The sequence below is a fragment of the Sinocyclocheilus anshuiensis genome, unplaced genomic scaffold (genome assembly GCF_001515605.1).
Source record: "Sinocyclocheilus anshuiensis isolate Anshui unplaced genomic scaffold, SAMN03320099.WGS_v1.1 scaffold660, whole genome shotgun sequence".
NCBI lineage: Eukaryota > Metazoa > Chordata > Actinopteri > Cypriniformes > Cyprinidae > Sinocyclocheilus > Sinocyclocheilus anshuiensis.
Genome location: NW_015557099.1, coordinates 177,775 through 197,130, shown reverse-complemented (window position 1 = coordinate 197,130; position 19,356 = coordinate 177,775). Strand labels below are relative to the sequence as shown.

Sequence of the window (19,356 nt, the reverse complement as noted above, 5' to 3'; positions counted from 1 at the left end):
ATATATATATATATATATATATATATATATATATATATATGTATATATACTGTATATACAGAGCTGTATTGTAGTATTGTAGTTAGTAACGTAATCCATTACATGAATCATGACACATTTTAGGTGATGTAATCAGACTACTTTTTGATTCATTTTAGATTACATTTGACTTAAGTTGTTTATCACATTTATTTAAATATGCTAATCTTGTAACATATACATAAAAATACAAAGAATGAGAAAATATATTCCATTCCCATTGCAATGCATTAAACATTACATTACATTATCAAAGTTTCCCAAACTGGGGTTTGTAAAGGAACTGCAGGGGGTTTAATTAATTAAATCATAAACAAATTTTCTAAAAATGTAAAATTAAAAAAATAAGAATTTTAAAATAGCATTAATCAAAATAAAACATTTACTGAGAAAGATGCAGATGACCAAAAAGTTTGCGAATACATTACATGTAAATAAGAAATAATGTGAATTTGTGCATTTTAAAATTGTGCATTCTTTGTGTGAATGTCCACAAAACTGGAAGACTTTCTGAATGTATAAGCAGTAGGCTATTTTAGAAAGGAACTTTTAAAAGATGAAAAAGAGGAATTAGGGAAAATCAATAAATTATGGACAATGAGGCTGGCGGCTTTGCCTGCTCTATATTCTTGCTAAATGTCTTGTGTTTTTTTTTTTATTTTGTAAAGATATGTACACAACAAAATGACCTTGTTTGTGTGTGTGTTTGTGTGGTGTTCACATTACGCAGGTGACAAGGACTACATTCCAAATAGAAACCATGTGAAGTCAAGGATTTGATTAAGAAGTAAGATTCCAGCCTGTAAGCAGTAGGCTATTTTAGAAAGGAACTTTTAAAAGATGAAAAAGAGGAATTAGGGAAAATCAATAAATTATGGACAATGTATTGCTATTGTGTAAATAATATGTAATCATGTAATCAATAAAAAGTAACTGTAGTCTGATTACGAGTATTTTAAAAATAATCCGAAACTATAATAGTATCTCAGTGATACTTAAATAACACTGGTTTAAATGTATATTATAAACAAACATTATACATTTTATATTTTGGGTTCAGTGAGATTTTTACTGTTGTTCAGATACTGCAAAGATGCTTTAAATTGATCAAAAATTAGATTAAACAAATACGTAATGCTACAAAAGATTTTTATTCCAAATAAATGCTGTTCTTTTAAACTTTTCTTATTCATCAAATAAAATCCACAAAAAGTACTGAGCAGCACAATTTTTTTTAACATTAATAATAATTTTAAAAAATGTTTCTCAAGCAGCAAATCAGCATATTAGAATGATTTCTAAAGGATCATGTGATGCTGAAACCTGGAGTAATGATGCTGAAAATTCACCTTTGCATCACGGAGATAAATTACATTTTAAAATATATTCAAATAGAAATTGTAATGAAATTTAAAAATATTTTAAATCAATAAATGCAACCTTGGTGAGCATAAGAGACTTCAGTAGATATCCTCCTCTCAGTATGTAGAAGCGGTGAACACTGCGTTGGGACCCTGTGAATCAAATCATGACTTGTTTGTTTACAACGTTCACAGGAAATCTGAATGCAAGGAAACAGGAAGGAAGTGATGGTGATTTACTTTAAAACAGTCTCCCTCTGTCTCTCTACATTAGCAGTGATGGAAACTTTTCTGAACAATGCAGCAGGGGATTTAGTAGAGATGTTGCTTTTTTTGTCACCAGCCACATATTGTTGACATTTCTGAATGTATTTACAGTGCATCCCAACATTTCCGGTTGTATACCTTCAGTAAAAGTTTGCTTGACATTATTTCTACTGTTCCAGCTCTATATTATTTTCCAGGGGTAAAACCTATAAAAATAATTGTGGTTAAAGTCATTTTTCAGTTCAGTAAAGAAAATGGTATAGAGCTGGAACAGTCAAAAAGAATTTAAGGGGTGTACATTACGTCCCACTTAATTCCGTAAAGAATTACTCTCGATGCCAGTGAGGTCTTTTATTTTACTTTACTTTGCTTTACTTTACTTTGTTACTTTAATTCATTTTATTTTACTTTGTTTTACTTTATTTTGCTTTGTTTTATTTTATTTTATTTTACTTTTTGATTTGACTTGACTTGACTTTACAATGAGACCAGGAATGTGTATTAAGTTTCCGCATAACTGCATTCGTACATTCGTGTGAAACTACAAGAGGGAGATAGTATAACAGTGCAAATTAAAGAGGTGTGCATTACTACTCGGTTTCAGGAAACATTGCTTTTGATGACTGACATCGATGAAGTAAGTTCTTCACTTCTCATCCTCTGATCTGCTTAGCTGGATTTTTCGGGCTATTTGTCAACATGAGCAAACAAAGTGAATCACTTCATATCCAAGAGTTACCATGATTTTGCCAAGTAAGATGTTCCTGGACTAACATCTTTTTTTGTTGGTCCTGGACCAAAGCTTCTTAACTGTCTCCTATCCCAACCCTAACAATAAATCACAGCTAAAATCAGAGGGAAATAAACGACTGATAAGAATGCTGTTCAAGTTTCAACCTCAACCTCAATTTTGCTGTAAAATTCTCAGGGATTTGAATGTTGAACTTTTAGACCACAGGCCATATGCTGCTGAGTCATCTGTTAGAATTACTCAGCATGAACTGTTGTCTTGTTGCAAAATCCTCAAAGCTATACCACAGAGGAAAGCCCCAAACTCCTAAACTGGTCTTTGATGGGTAATGCAAAGACTTCCACCAGATTTTTCCATCGTAGCAGACTTTCGCCTGCGTTTACTTGGTTTGCACTCCTACAAACCAGCAGCACATCAAAGAGATGGAACAATTCTGTCATCATCTCACCCTCAAGTTGTGCCGAGAACAGATTTTGAAGAATGTGGGTAACCAAATAGTTTCTGGTCCCCACTGTCTTCTGTAGTATGGACAAAAAATATTATGCAAGTCAGTGGGGACCAGAAACAGTTTGGTTGCTCACATTCTTCAGAATATCTTCTTTTGTGTTCAACAGAAGAAAGTAACTCGTACGGGTTTGGAAGGGTGAGTAAATGATGAAAGAATTTTCATTTTTGGGTGAACTATCCCTTTAAAGCCAAACTATCCTGTTAATACTCAAGCAGCTTCAGATTGCAGATAATGTTCTTGTATATGTGTGTATTAGCAAAGGTACAAGCTTTTATTGGTGTTTCTGCTATTTAATCTTTGTTGGATTGTAAGGCACTATTTGTAAATCTGCTTTGGGATGATCGGTATGGTGAAAAGCTCTGTACAAGTACTCAAAATGACCCTGCTTGGCATAATGATCTTGTTTTGGTCTTGAGCAAGTTATCTACTGATGTTTGTGTGTCTGTTTGTTCTCAGTATATACAGTGGTAAAAATAAAATCCTAATATTACATGTAGTAAAATAAACTGTGACTGGGCGGTGTGATGCTGTCTGGACATGATCTATTTTTATGTGCTTGCACAGCACATGGCTTTGTGCCTCTGTGCTGTCTCTGACACTTAATTGTTATTATTACTTTGACACACTGTTTTGAATCTTTTATTTATGTATGTATTTATTTATTTACATTATATATTTTTATGGTGTCATTTGTTTTATTTTATTATTTTGTTTTATTTATTTTATTTAAAAAATATGATATAAAAATGTATTAATTTAATTTAATTTAATTTTTAGGAACACACCCCTGTATAGGCACAAACCTAGTCTTTCTAAAAAAAAATGACTATAATTATTATGATATATAATATATTATGAATATAATTTTTTATTATATATAAATAAGATTTTTTTATAAATATAATTTTTTATACAATATAAATATATTTTTTATATTTTGTTGTTGTTTCTGTCATGTAATGGTTTTGTAAGATGTTTAATTATTTTATTTTACCAAACAACTTGGACATTTAGATGTATTTGATGTTATTTTGTAATTTTTTTAAATTCCTTTTCTGTATAGGAACAATAAATAAAAAAGGACTTAACATTTTTTTGTTGTTTGGTTTGTTGTTTAATTTAATTTAATTTAATTTAATTAACAGCTAGTTAACTGATGTAGGCGTAAGCTTTGTCACAATAAATTGTATATCATTCAAAACATCTCAAAAGTCAACTATGCCATTTATTATTTGCAGTGAGAGAGCTGTACGTTAATGTGTTATTTCATTTCAAGAGACCTGACATGCTGCTTTGCATCATATTTTTTTTTATTAACTTCAGTAACAGTTGATTCTTGTCTTTTTTTGATTGCACGTGACTGAGCAGGTGCCGTGTTGAGTCCTACAAAACACACATTGGCCAAGTGGAAATAAAATATGAGCCCTTGGAGAGATACATTTCCATGGAATCTCCCAATCTAAGTGTGCAGATTGCAGTGTTTCTTCCTGTTTTCCTGTTATTATTCCATTTCCTGTCTGTAAGTAGAAGGATTAAAATAGCCATACTAAAATGTATTGCTCTCTGGGGGAACCATTTGTGTAGAAGACATTTAAGAGAGGAGCCTCTTTCTTAGTGCAGGCCCCTATAGTGCTAAAACTTCATGAGCTCTCTGAGACGATGCCACTGACTCATGAAAAGGTGGGCATGACAGGAACAGGATGTGAAAGACAAACTCTGTGACTGCGTATGTATTGATGACACCCAGACTAAGAGCATCGCGATAACAATTGTTTGCACTCTCGCCTTGTTTTTGAAATGACAATATTGTTTGGAGCCCTCGGTGGTGAACATAAAGCTCTGACAGATGGAAAACAATCTCTATCTCTCCTCGAAATGAGATTGTGGGTGGAAAATCTGTTGGTTCTCACCAAATTTCCAAAATCATGCTAATTGTTTTCTCTGTGTAAAAGCAGCCTTTTCCTATATATATTACAAGTTGGACCTTTTGATGTTTTTTGTTTTGTTTTGTTCTGTATATAAATAAAAAAAAAGGATAGAACTTTTTTTTGTCTAACTATTGCTGCAAGTTCCGTTGAACTAATGACAGTAAAGACGGAACTTATGACTATAGTTGTTTTTGGGAAACTTATCCCTGTATAGACACAAACCTAGTCTTTATAAATAAAAAGACAACATTTTTTGTTTTGTTTAGTATTTTTGTTGTTGTTCTTGTTTCTGTCATGTTGTAATGGTTTGTAAGATGTTTAATTATTTTGTTTTAACAAACAAGTTTGACATTTAGATTATAGATTAGATAGTATTTGTCTATGCATATGTTATTTTGTATTTTAAAAGCCATTTTCTGTATAGACACAAACCTAGTGTTTATAAACAAAAAAGGACTTCACAGTTTTGTTTTGTATTTTTGTTGTTGTTGTTCTTGTTTCTGTCATGTTGTAATGGTTTCTAAGATGTTTAATTATTTTGTTTTACCAAACAAGTTTAAACAAACCTTTTGATGTATTTGACCGATTTAAATGAAACTATGACAGTTTGCTTGCTAAATAAATAAATAAATAAATGGGATCAAAATAAAGCAATATGATTCTGTAATAAAAACAATTGCCACGGATGGGTTACTGTGATGACATTGCATATTTAAGGCTTGTGCATATGCACCAATGCAAAATGTGACGCAAAACATCAGGGAATCCTGTGTGTTTATGTGTGAGAGAGAGCGAGGGAGAGGGAGACTGTGGGTGAGTTGTTCTTTTCTTAGACAGGTGTAACAGGAGACTAACCTGTGCGACTGCATGGCTTTAAACAATAGCATGCATTATTTAAGTTCATATTGCTTTCAATGGCCATGCCAAACCCTGTCTCAGCAGAAAAACTACAGTGATGCAACACCACAAAATAAAAGCACATTAAAAACAGAATTCCCTTGCGGAGGCAGATATCAAGATTTTAACATTTGCCTCTCGCTATTTATTTAGTTAATCAACACAGTTGATGCATTCCAATAATGCGCTTTCTTTCATTTAATTTCACGCATGAGCCATTAAATCAATTAGGCACTTTTCTATTAGAGCACCAGAGACAAAGTTCACTTCAAGATGGATTTTACATTAATGAAAAATGGGGGACTTTGACTTTCAACATGAAACTTTCTACACTGAATTTTGTTTTAAATTGAAGGATCACATATTAAAAAGTTGCATCTTTTTTGCACACATTTGCATACAAAACTTGCTTAATATATTTAAAACAACTGCAAGATCTACTCTAGAAAACTGGAAGAACCAAATGATCCTTATTAATTTTTGAATAAAGCTCATTTCTTAAATGCGTCCATGACCTACATTGTTTATGAAGTATGCTGGCATATCTGTTAATGCATCTGCAATTGAACGTACATTTTGAGAATTGCAATTAATAAGCTCCATAAAGGAAGTACCAGCATAGAAGCTGAAATGCATTTTATTAATAGGTTTCCTTGCTGCATGGGCCAATTATATTACATGCAGGCTCATTTTAGCATACCCATTTATTGTTCTGCCCTGTGTTGTACCGTTACATATGCATATGGAAGCTTTTTATGGTGTATGCCATGGAGGTGGGAAACTGAGAGCAAAGGATGATTGGAACTGCTTTGATGCTTTAACTGCTGAAAATATTAGAGCATATTATGATGTCTAATAAGGAAGTAGGTTTGTTTCTCAACTACAAACAGTTATTTTACCCCCATTAAATTCAGTGACAGTTCATTGGTCTAATAATGAGTTTAGCATATTATGAAATTGTTTATTTATATTCTGCTTGTGCTTCTCCACCATAATTTTTAACTTGTTTGCAGATCTGAAAGGAGGCCACAGAACATGTACAGTAATAAAGAGCTGCTTGTTTATGCCACTACTGCTGTAGGAAGTGACAGCTCTGCCAGTATTATTAACACTCCCATCAACACTCTCACCGCAGGGAATATGCAGCTCCCCCTCAAGTGGCAATGGAAAACGTGCCAGCTATTGTGAGATTCCGAAGGGAGCGTAATACAGTGCCTGTATGCTTCTGAAAGTGCACTTGAGAGCAAGACAGGTAAATGAGACAGCAAATTTAAAGAGCTAAGCCTGTTTGGAAGTTCAGGTTACCGTTGGGCTGGACTGAAAAATCTAATTTGGTGTTCCCAGTCAAAATTTACCGGCCTGTAAATGTTTCATTATGCTATATTATCACCAAATATTTGGATTCAGTCTTCTTGTCAATTTGTTTTATTTCAATTAGCACAGGTTTAAAATTTATTTTTGGAACAGATTGATTGTAGGCCTCATTAATCGGAGTTTATGCACCTCAGGTTTTGAGGGAACACTGCCAAAATTATCCACAAAAAAGTGAGGTGCATAAGCGCAGATCAACGAGGCCTATGCCCAATCAGTTCCAAAAAGAAATTAAACCTGTGCTAAGTGAAAGAAAACAAGTTGACAAAAGATTGGCAATCACTAGTGTGGGACCAAAATTCCCCCAAAAGTATAACAATTATTAAAATATTGTAATACCCTGTGTTAGCAAAGTCAGTACGTTTTAGTCTAATGCAGTAACAAGAAAATCCTCTATGGGTCAAAATGACCATCAGTCAAAAACAACTCTACTTGACTTTAGCTAACATAGCAGATAATGTTTGACATCGATGTACATTTTACAATTTTATTGGTGTTCACAGAAACAAACCACATTGTTTAAAAAATAATGTATTTTGTTTACACATTATGTATTTAATATATACATCTCTGTACATCAGGAAAATTGTCTCTTTTGCACAGCAAAGATAAAACATTTATGTCTGCAAGAACATATATCAAAACAATGTTATGCACATAAATAATAACATAATACTTGTCTGAATTCCACCACAGTGCAAAATTAAAAAAGGGGGGAAAATATGAATGGAACATCCTGAAAGGAAAGTAGTTTTGTAACTCATTCAGTTAGTTTAGACACCACAAAGTCTGAGTTACATATTTCAGGACTGTTGCTTCTCAATTAAAAAAAAGAAAGAGAAGGAGAAACAGAAACAGAAAAAGGAAGAAAAAGCATTTCCTTGAGGGAAACTTATTAGGTAAACAAGATCATTCCTAAAACCTCTTACACCATAGAGAGGTTAAGCAGAGACTGTAAGCGTCTTATTGCGCAGAGCAACTCTGGTGCTTCCATCCAGACCCCTAATGAGGGATTATTGTGCAAGTGTCTGTTAAGTCCACAAACATTTCCATGGCTTGTGTCTCAAAACCTAGTGAGCTGCCTATCTTGACAGCATTTTGTGGGCACTCTGAATCAGCTGAACTCAAAAGTTTGCAGTGCAGGTTGTAACTTTGGCACCACTTTGATTTTACTTCCGGCGGCAATCAAATTTTAATAAACTTTTTAAATTTTTTTTACAGAGAGCAGCAGTTTTGGCCCAAACTTGATGTGTAGGTAGGCAGCTCGATAGGTTTTAAAACACACCCCGTGAATTCTAACGTTGCGCTTTCAAGTCAAGTGGATGAAATGGCACATTCGTGCACCCAAACGCGTTTCTTCTTTACCACGAAGCATCGTGTCTTTATTATATTCAAGAAAGGTCAGCCGACTTCTTGCATTTTCCTATCCACAGTGCCACTGGCAAGAGAAACGGTCTCTTGGTTGCTGTCTATGGAAGACTCGCTGCCTGTGCTCTCCCCAGACAGCAGGCGAGTCACCCTCAGATCGGCTTTTAGCATCTGCACGTCGTTCCCTATACTCATGGAGCCCAAGTCATTGATAATCTGGCACAGTTCTTGCTTGCCGTTGGCCACACAGTCGCTGACGGTGTCCAGAATATCCTCGCACTCAAAGTGCATGGCTTTCTCCTCCTCCTCCTCCCCGATCAGGTCCTCCGTGATGGAGCCCAGCTTGGGTGCGCTCCTGCTGCGCTCCACCGGGGGCTTGTAGTAACACTGTCCGTTTAGCAGCTTCCTCAGGGGCACCAGGGGAATCGTTTGCTCCCCGATTAACTGCTGTTGCTGGTGCCTGGCGTCGTCCCTTCTTTTGAGTCTTTTAAACTCGGCCAGCGCTGTCGCGGAGGTCTGGTAGAGGAGCAGCGCCATGGCCTTCGCCTTCTCCGGCTTGGACACCAGCACGGCGTGACAGCGCAGCATCACCGCCTTGTGCTTCATCTCGTGCCGGTAGATCCAGGCGAAGATCTTGGGAAGCCGCGGGTCTGCGACACAGTAGGTGATCCTGTGCAATAAATACAGGTGTCCTGGTCTCTTCGCCTTTTCGTCGACGTGGACCATGCGGATGCCCTGCGAGCTGATGGTCAGCTTCATCTTGGTGCCGTTCTTGCCCATCTCGCTCTTGCCCCAGATCTTACTGACGGCCACGTCTATGCATCCATCCCCCTTGGACTGGATGGTGGTGGCATTGCCCAGGTACAAGACTGTGTACGTGGGGTCCTCGCTGGTGATCTTCACCTTTTTCCGCTTGGATTTGAACATGCTCCCGACTCTGTTGAGCGCGCTTTCTGGGCAAGATTTGGCGAAGGAGGTGAGCGCAGAGTTGAGGCTCACGGCATAGCCCTTCTGCTTGGACTGCTGCTTGTCTTCCTCGATCAGCTCGAACTTGTTCTTCTTCCAAGGCAACATAATGGTCGTGTTGAGGAAAGTGAAGCTGCTAAGTCTACTCTGGTAATTCTATTACGCCTAAATTGTACCGCGAAACAGGCTGTAGTCATCTATAGGCTTGCTTTAAGACATTTTCAAAATTGCAGAGCACTTCATAGACCTGTGAGCGGAGGAGTCTCGCGTCGGACTCTAGGCTCGCAGCATCGCTAAAAACACACTGTACAGTACAAGCGAGAAACAGCGACTTATATATCGGAATGAACCACCTCAGCTTCACGGAGGGGTCGACAGAGTGAGGACGATACCAAAACCTGGGCTTAAAACTCTCTGGGATTTTGTACTCAGCTGTTGCTCATGTTTCCATGAATTTATTTATTAAGGATATTCATTTATTTATTTTAAGTGTTTCATATCGGCCTATTTGTTTTCATTTATGTATAGACTTATGCGCATGTCAATAAGTAAAGACATGATTTAATTTTGATAAGTTTGGGGCCAATAAAATGTTTTTCACAGCAAATATAATATTTACTGATTTCAATGTGAAAACAAGCACAAAACCTTCATTTAATTTATATAACGTTAAAATGTAATAGAGCCTGCAATATAAAAAGTAATGCAACCGTATACAACCTGATATTAGCCTATATGTAACAATAATACTATTTAATTATTATTTAATTATTTAATCTCATTCCATCCTGATGATCCGACGGTAGCTACTCGCATCTCAGCATGTCTAACAGACATAATTAAATAGTGAAATTGTAAGCAGGCAACCTATAATATTTATTATTATTATTATAGGTTATATTACAAGTCTTAAATATATTAGTATTATTAATAATAATGATTATAGAATTATATAATAATAATGTATAATTAATAATTAAATATTTCTATTACTGAATGTATTAAAATGATTGTCCCGGCCTCGGCTACTAGAGAGGCGTGGAGAAGAAGGGTTTGGGGGAATCTGAAACTTGTTATGTGACGTCCTCTGCTGGTAGCAAGCGAACAGTCATCCGGAACTTTTTTAAGTGCTTACCTTTTCCGCGGACATATTTTAGTGAGACACCTGGGACAAACCAAAAGTTTAGCGACGATTTATCTTTTCGTTTTTTTTTTCCCTTCAGTCAGTTCTATCAACCTTTAAACTGTAAACATATGCGCTGGACTAAAATGAACGAACCTGAAAGAACATCAATTATATTCGGGATCTAAACGTATTAAGGCTCTGAAGAAGAAGTTAATCTCATAGACCATTCCGTATGACTTCCTTCCTCTACCATAACAAACATGTCACATGGGTGAAGTTCTGTCCGCTCTAATGTCCACGAACAGCTCACGGACACAGTTATATGATTGTTTAACCGTGTAAAAGTATATAAGATGGCAAAGAAGAAGACTCGTGGAGAGGGTTCGGGGTTGGGGAGAGCTTTAATAAAGGAGAGACTGAACGCAGGCCGTGGATACAGGAGAAACGACACATGGGTAAGAAATTGTGACAGTCTAATCCTAAAGTGTTTTACTTTTTCTTTCACATGTACCAGAATATTGCAGAGGTAATATGGCGCATTTATAAAATAAGATCAGAAAATATAACTTAATATTTTGTCACTTATACAAAAATAAATGAATAAAATAAAGCATACGATATGTGTAACAGAACCAAGTAATTTAAAAAGATTTTTTCCCCAGCTCAGACCATCAACACACAATATCAGTAAACCAAAACAAAACATGCATACTACAAATTATCTTGAAATTGAATGTTTTTCTTTATGCAAGAGGGAAACAGTTGGAGTGTTAACTTGATTCAGTGGATGTAAATCTGATGTATAATAATTGTTTTATGTCTTTTAGCTTCACACCAGTGAGCTGAATGATGGATATGATTGGGGTCGACTCAACCTACAGTCTGTCACAGAGCAGAGCTCTCTGGACGACTTTCTGGCCACAGCTGAACTTGCTGGAACTGAATTTGTTGCAGGTAAGTGTTTATTATATCTCTGGATAATTTGTACGATTATTTCTAGGAATCAGGTTTATTATCGTTAACTAAAACAATTAGAAATGTTTTTTATTAATTTAAATTAATTTGAAGTGAATAAAATACAATATACAATAAATATTAGAATCATATTATTTGAAAAGCTTCAACTAAACAATAATAAGAAATGTTGCAACTAACTGAAATAAGATGAAGGTGAATATTACTGGAAATAAATAAAAACTAAAACTGAAATAAAATAAACCTAAATACCAATATAAAAAAAAAGACTAATAAAAATGACAAAGCACATAACAAATGACAAAAATTGAACAAAAATTTAAATGAAAACTGAAAATATCAAAATAAAGACGAATGAAAAATAGAATAGTATATTAATAACACTAAAATAACACTGCTAGGAACAGAATAATAAATGTGTTATTTTTTTGCAGAGAAGCTGAACATAAAATTTGTCCCAGCTGAAGCGAGGGCCGGCTTGCTTTCTGCTGAGGAGTCCACACGACTGAAGAAACTCCATGAGGACAACAAACAGTTCTTACGAATTCCCCGAAGGTATGTTGTTGTGTAATTAAATGTGATTTCTATAAACCTGTATGAACGTTCCATTGATCTGTTGTAGATACACAATTACGCAAAAGCTAATTTATTCAGCTTTTTGCTTTGTCACTACAGGCCTCCTTGGGACGAGAGCACAAGCCCTGAGGTTCTGCAGCAAAACGAGAGGGACAGTTTCCTTATATGGAGAAGAGAACTGGCTCGGTGAATGTTTGATAAATTTAGTCCATATACACTAGCAAATCCAATTCTCTAACAGGATAGTGTTTGTGAGCAAATGCGATTTCTGTAATAGGTTGGAAGAGGAACAGAAGTTGATTCTTACCCCTTTTGAGAGGAATCTTGATTTCTGGAGGCAACTCTGGAGAGTCATTGAGAGGAGGTGAGCTTTTGCTTGCCTGATTAATACAATGGAGATTTCATTTGTGCTCTTCACTATCTAATCACACTTTGATGTAGGAATGATGGTTTCTTAGGGTACTATTTATTTTTTTGCTTTATCCTCAGTGATGTTGTGGTACAAATTGTTGATGCCAGAAACCCGCTTCTCTTCCGCTGTCTAGATCTTGTAAGTAACTGAGACATCAGACCAAAACAATTATACTCATAACTCTTTTTTTTTTTTTTAATCATGCTTTAATTTCTGTCTCCGTCAGGAAAAATATGTAAAAGAGGCCTCAGTTCACGAAGTAAACATGCTTCTTCTGAACAAAGCCGACCTGCTCACTAGAGAACAACGGCGAGCTTGGGCCCGATACTTCCAGAAAGAGGGGATCAGAGCAGTGTTCTGGTCTGCTTTAGCTGAGGCACAACGACTCGAGGCGGAGGAGAAGGTAATATATGGAGCTGGTCTGCAGTGATGCACTAAAAGTAATAGTAGTTGTTGTTAGTAGGATTGAATTTGGGCTTTGCAATTTTCAGGTAATTAAAAATGTAAAGAAAAAAAACAAGTGCATATTTAATTTTTTTTTTAAATGTTTTATTCATTCAAGAATTAAAAAAAAATAAATAAATGACCAAATATTTCACAAAAGTATTAAGCAGCACAACTGTTTCAACATTGATTATAATAATACTAATAATAGTAAAATGTTTCTTGAACAGCAAATCAGCATATTAGATTGATTTCTGAAGGATCTTGTGACTGGAGAAAATTAGACTTTGCATCACAGAAATAAATTACGTTTAAATATATATTAAAGGTGGGGTATGTATTTTTTCAAAAACACTTTAGAAAACTGAGTCGGGCCGAGTACCAAAACAAACTTGTAGCCAATCAGCAGTAAGGGGCATGTCTACTCATGATGTGGAGGAGAGAGCGCTCAGTGCACAGGACAGACATTAGCCAAGCCGAGTGACAGAAAGATAGAGATAGTGGATAAAAAAACAAAAGAGGAAAACGTCTGCGGAACAAAAGAAGGCTTATGATAAGGCAAGAAGTAGGACCTGTGTAAATATCGGATCAGCTTTCCAGCGCTGGAGAGAACTCAAGGAGCGGAAGGCCTGCGATCGGACGCCGAGGTTGCTTTGTTTCTTCTCGATAGGTGAGCTAGTCTGTCTACACTGGACGCGACAAAGCGACAGTTGAAAATCATTTAAAATTTGTGTCAATACATCATAAATAGAACGCAGCAGCAGTTTTCTGTCGGGGATTTGTCATGTCACGTCGCGCCGCATCCAGTGTAGACAGTATCACTGATTATAATGAGTTCTATAGTATTTTGTCGTGCCGCTTGCATCCGGTGTAGACACGGTGTAACATTGGTTTTGCTTTGTTTCACAGAACTAATCGTTGCCTGGGTTGCGTATGTATGTGTGGGGCGGAGCTATCAAAATAGGGGCGAGACCCTTTTGGGGTAGGGGCGTGTTTGTTTTGGTGATTTGAAATATCAACATTGGCTACCAGAAATCACTTACCCCACCTTTAAACTAGAAAACAATTATTTGTAATAACATTTCACAATATCACTGTATGTACTTGTATGTATGCATCAAATACATGCAGCCTTGGTGAGCATAGGGGAATTCTTTCAAAACCATATTTTTTCTAGGTTTCAGTGAACATTTTTGTTAAAGGGGTCATATGATGTTGCTAAAAAGAACATTTTTTTGTGTTCTTTATGCACCAAGAGCTTGTAACACTTCAAAGAGAAAGGAAAAATTTAAATCGCATCATATGACCCCTTTAATGATGCAAATGAATCTTTGATTTGAATTGATTCATTATTTTCGTAAGCATTGTTTCTTTTAAGGGAATCGAATGCCTGCTTTCATTACTCTGTTTCTCCTTCATGTTTGGTGGTTAAGGGAGAAGAGCTGATGGACCAAGAGGATCAGAGTGATACAGAACAGGAAGCAACCTCCAAAAATGTCACAGATCTTCATGAGGAAAATAGCACTTCACCTAATGAAGAGAAAGATGACAGTGAGCAAGAGGAAGAAGCGGAAAGTGAAGAAGGAAGAGTTTGTGTCGATGAGACAGAATGGCAGACATGCTCTGAGGAATCAGGAGACGAAGATCATGCTGAGGAGAAACCAGAATCCACAACGGTTTCATCTTTCTACAACTCCAGCCGTTTGTTACGCAAAGATGAGCTGCTGGAAATGTTTAAGTCTGTGCATTCTGGGCCGACCTGCAAAGATGGACAAATCACAGTTGGACTGGTGAGTTTAAATTACATTTCTACATTATATCATTATTCATATTTCAACTCTAAATTCTCTTAAAGGTGGGATATCCTAATGTTGGAAAAAGCTCTACCATCAACACCATCCTGAGGAATAAGAAAGTCTCCGTTTCAGCTACACCTGGACACACAAAGCATTTTCAGGTGAGTGTTTTCTAATTAATGAACAATGGGGGTATTGAAAATTAATTCTTGACATTTTTTCACGTTTTTGCCACTACATCACTCTTAGGGACAAATTACATTAGCTGTATACCAATAGGTTTCAAGCTATCAGAGTCAAGAATTTAGCAGTTAGCAATTTGGAAATCTATGAACGCGTCTGTTTATTCTTGGGCTTTTATTGACTGTTGGCGTTTCCACATGTTTCAGACTCTGTTTGTTGATCCTGGTCTCTGCCTGTGTGATTGTCCTGGACTGGTCATGCCTTCTTTTTTGTCCACCAAAGCCGAGATGATTTGCAGCGGGATCCTACCCATCGATCAGATGAGAGATCACGTTCCAGCCATCTCTTTGATAACCTTTTAAAACAGCAACGATAATGATAACTGCATTTTTTGCTTGATCTTTTAACACACTACAGTTTGAGGGTGGATGTTTTGGAGTCTCTTATGCTCACCAAGACAGCATTTATTTGATCAAAAATACAGTAAAAACACAAATATTGTTACCCTTAACCTAAATACGTATGTCAGACTATCCCTCGAACTGTGCTGGAGGGGACCTACGGAATCAACATCATCAGACCAAGAGAGGACGAGGACCCTGATCGAACCCCCACTTATGAGGAGCTGCTCATGGCATATGGATGTCAGTTCCATTTGCACTATGTACACATTAAGGAATTTCACAGCACGCTTACTGACCAATCATAATGTATTCTCTTCATGCAGATATGAGAGGCTTCATGACAGCACACGGCCAGCCAGACCAGTCAAGATCAGCCCGTTACGTTTTGAAAGACTATGTCAGGGTAAGTGCCTTTCGTTTGTCAATACCAGCTCTGAATTTTGTAGTTATGAACATGGAAAATGGGAGATGTTAACCTCTTCCTACCTGATTTTCTGCAGGGTAAGCTCCTTTACTGCCACCCTCCACCCCACATCAGCCCTAAAGACTTCCAGCCTCAGCATGCCAGGTTTGCCAGGCAGAGTGGAGGAGTCGAACAGATTGCTAGCGATGCTGACAAACCCTCAAAAGTCAAACGCATAGAGAACACAGTGGATAAACATTTCTTTCATCAAGTGAGATTCAACTCTTGAATGGGTTTATTTTGTGATAACGCCTGCCTGAACATTACATGGCCACTGAAAATGAAATAATTGATTTCAGTTTTGAAGTTGAATCCCTCACAGCACACATAATCTGTCATTTTTCATAGGAAAATGTGCGAGCACTGACCAAGGGTGTGCAGATGGTGATGGGTTATAAGCCCGGAAGTGGTCCTGTTGGGCCTGGAAACACAAACACAGAACAACAGACTGGGAAACCCTGGAAAAAACACGGTAACCGGAACAAGAAGGAGAAAGTGAGAAGACTCAACAAACATCTGGATGCATAATCCCTATACTAAGATGTTTATTGGATATACTCTTTAATGCAAAGACTTTAATTTCACCATGGCTTATACCAGGATGGGATTGATAAGTACTGCTGGACATTCCCCTTTGTATGAAATATCATCACTCATAATAATAAACTATCACTCTGTATTTTATCAGTGTATTGAATGAAAGAGAGTAATGGACACAAACAAATGCTAATAAATGAAGATCTCCTTATGATGTCCTTAAAAGTAATTTTGTTCTATACTAAAATTGTGGATTCCATTTTCCATTCCAGTAGAATATGTGGATGTCTAACAAAGCTGACAATGATAATATATTGACAATTTCTCAGTGCAATTCTCTCAAACTTATAATTAGTACTGCGTTTTTAAAATGTTCTCCAAGTTGTAATGCTATTTAAATATAAGATAGTATGGAATTGTCTGGTAGTAATAACCAAACGTTTGTAAATGACCTTTTTACGGGAAAGAATTGTTAATCTATAAGGGAACGTGTATATTTTGATTTCATTAAATCTGGCAAGTTTCTTACAACTTTTAATCACATATATTTTTTTAAGTATTTCTTGCCTATTCTCAGTGATAAAAGGTCTAATTACATGCATTTTGCGCGCACACACACACATATATGATAAAAAAGTAACATTAAATATTTCTGAACTTCTGAGTATTTTGATGTAAATAGGGATTTGCGAGTCACTTCACAGGACTGGCCAGCGTCCACTTTCTAACCGCAGCCTTACAGCCAATCAGCTGGATGGACGTCACATAGCGTAATTAATATGTATGAGCTAAGCATGTGGGCGTTACCTAAAAGATACAGGTGATTGACGGGTGGTTCAACTTCACTACCATCACTGCAGCTGGCAGCTAATGGTAGAAGTTAGAAACACAAACATTTTTTGAGAGTTACTTCTCCCTCGGTGGGTGACAGCATAAGTGAAACATATGGGTAAAATTATAGTCTTAGACATTGTCCAGCGATGGAGCCCAGAGTTTGTTAAAGGTCGTCTTTGGACATATGAAGTACATATTTGCATCTCGGCTGCTCTTTACGTCTTGTCTGCTTTGATATTACTGGTTTCCTGTTCACTCTTGGTGAGTGTCGTCGTGTGATTAAAAGTAGCCGAGGTGTGTAAATTGATTAACTTGTCGCAATAATAATAATAATCATCATTTGTCGCTCCCTTCCAGTCTTCTTTATCACAGATGCAAACGCGAAGCAAGAGTTTGGGTGATGAAGCAGTCTGCGCTGTGTATTGTTTCGTGGGGAACTTGTGCAGCGCAGTGGGCGCTTTGCTTTCCAAACAGTTTGATTTTCAGGTGAAAAATCATTTAAAGGTTATCAATTTCGCCGAGGAGTTTTATCATTACCTCGCCAACTTTTTTGTCAATGCCTGCCGATTGATATTTGACAATGACACCTACCGGCCGGAAAGTGTACTGTTCAACAGCATGATCATGCTTTATTTATTTATGATACCAGCAGCTGTTCACATTAGACCACTATTTTTCGGTAACCGCTTAATATGGCCTAATTTGACGATGAGTTTGAATATATCAATAAACTTTACATTACAAAGAGTTTCAGAGAGAGACTGGAATTTTTTTAATTAAATATCAGCTTTAATGCACTTATCAAAACAACAAAAGCAGTCAAATCTCAAATGCTTTTGTTTTGATTACAAAAAGAAGTGTTAAAATGTATCCTTTAATTTACAGTCTGCAAAGAGGTGGAAAAAATTCAAAAACACGTCAATAATTAATTTTTCACAAGCTCTGTATTAATAATAGTTAAACTGAACTACAGTAGTCAACATTTGAAGTGGATCAAAACCTTTCATCAAAGTTGTCCTAAAACCAAAACAATACCCGTTCTAGACTTAGCACAACTTTGATTAACTTTTTTTGATCCACTTCAAATGTTGACTACTGTCTATAAACTCTATAAACGGTTCCATTATAATCCACAAAAGGTATCATACCACAAGAAAATTACTCACTATTCTTTAAAAAGTAGTAAGGAGTATGCACTGTGTACTGGGCAGTAAGCAAGTATGCCGTTTCGAACACAGCCTAACATTCTAGATATAAACATTATAAACAGCCCATTTAAATGAAAGTCACATGTTCTGTCCATCTGTTTCAGATTTCTATGGCTTTGTATATGGCAATTTTGAATGTCATCCATTTCTTGTCAGTATCTTTCTCCATTTATTTATGGTATAAGTCTAAAAAAACATTAAAGTGTGACAAACATGCAAAAAAATAAGAAATCAGGAAGCGGGCCAACACTTTTTCACACCACTGTATGTATATATATATATATATATCACTCACTCACTGGTATAATTATGCTTTCAATCATGTCACAATAAATGACTTATCAATCATGTTCTCAAGGAAAGAAAATGAGAATGGTGTCCAGGAGAAGGAGGCAGAATTTTCTAGTTGTGTCTGCTGTTTGTAATGGGTGGCAGCGTTTACTTGGGTTTACCAGTCCATTCAAGTCCAATAATGGTATCTCCAACCATGAGGAGACCACTTGGAATGTTCCTCAATGTAAGTAAAGTAATTCTCAAAAGATTAAAGGTATGTATCATCATATCTGATACTATATGTAAACTTACACCATATGCAAAGTCACGCTTGCTTAAAGGGGTCATGATGCGATGTTGTGAAAGCGAAACTACTTTGTTTGGCCTTCCAAAAGAGGACGATTACCGCTTCGTCATGCCTGGAGCTGATCCGTGCTGGTCGCGCTGTCGATCGCCAGATCGGCTTGCACAGTGGACGAAGCGGAGTCCAGCCCGGGGTCGCCACATGTGGCTGCCGCAAGCCCTCCCGGCGCTCACTCAAGCCAGCCTCCGCTCACTCTACCCTGCCGTGTGTGACGCTGTGTTTCGTTGTGAAAGCGACTGTGAAAGCGAAACTACTTTGTTTGGCCTTCCAAAAGAGGACACGACTAGAAATCAGTGGTTAAGTTG

The 19,356-nt window shown here is 36.6% G+C and overlaps 2 protein-coding genes and 1 pseudogene across 2 annotated transcripts; 2 read left to right on the top strand and 1 right to left on the bottom strand.

Annotated features, from left to right (window-relative positions):
• Positions 1 to 8,331: 8,331 nt before the first annotated feature.
• On the bottom strand, positions 8,332 to 9,799 carry LOC107677513 (protein FAM43A-like). The gene has a single exon (XM_016472444.1). It carries the CDS (start codon positions 9,562 to 9,564, stop codon positions 8,524 to 8,526), a length of 1,041 nt encoding a protein of 346 aa, XP_016327930.1. The 5' UTR covers positions 9,565 to 9,799; the 3' UTR covers positions 8,332 to 8,523.
• A 799-nt stretch (positions 9,800 to 10,598) lies between these two features.
• On the top strand, positions 10,599 to 16,688 carry LOC107677512 (large subunit GTPase 1 homolog). The gene is made up of 14 exons (XM_016472443.1): positions 10,599 to 11,037; positions 11,410 to 11,536; positions 11,992 to 12,112; positions 12,233 to 12,319; positions 12,411 to 12,497; positions 12,623 to 12,683; positions 12,772 to 12,948; positions 14,423 to 14,779; positions 14,845 to 14,946; positions 15,175 to 15,318; positions 15,489 to 15,612; positions 15,696 to 15,775; positions 15,873 to 16,046; positions 16,184 to 16,688. The coding sequence occupies exons 1-14, from the start codon at positions 10,936 to 10,938 to the stop codon at positions 16,361 to 16,363; spliced, it is 1,923 nt and encodes a 640-aa protein (XP_016327929.1). The 5' UTR covers positions 10,599 to 10,935; the 3' UTR covers positions 16,364 to 16,688.
• A 629-nt stretch (positions 16,689 to 17,317) lies between these two features.
• LOC107677484 (transmembrane protein 44-like) overlaps positions 17,318 to 19,356 on the top strand; it is a 15,075-nt pseudogene continuing 13,036 nt past the window's right edge.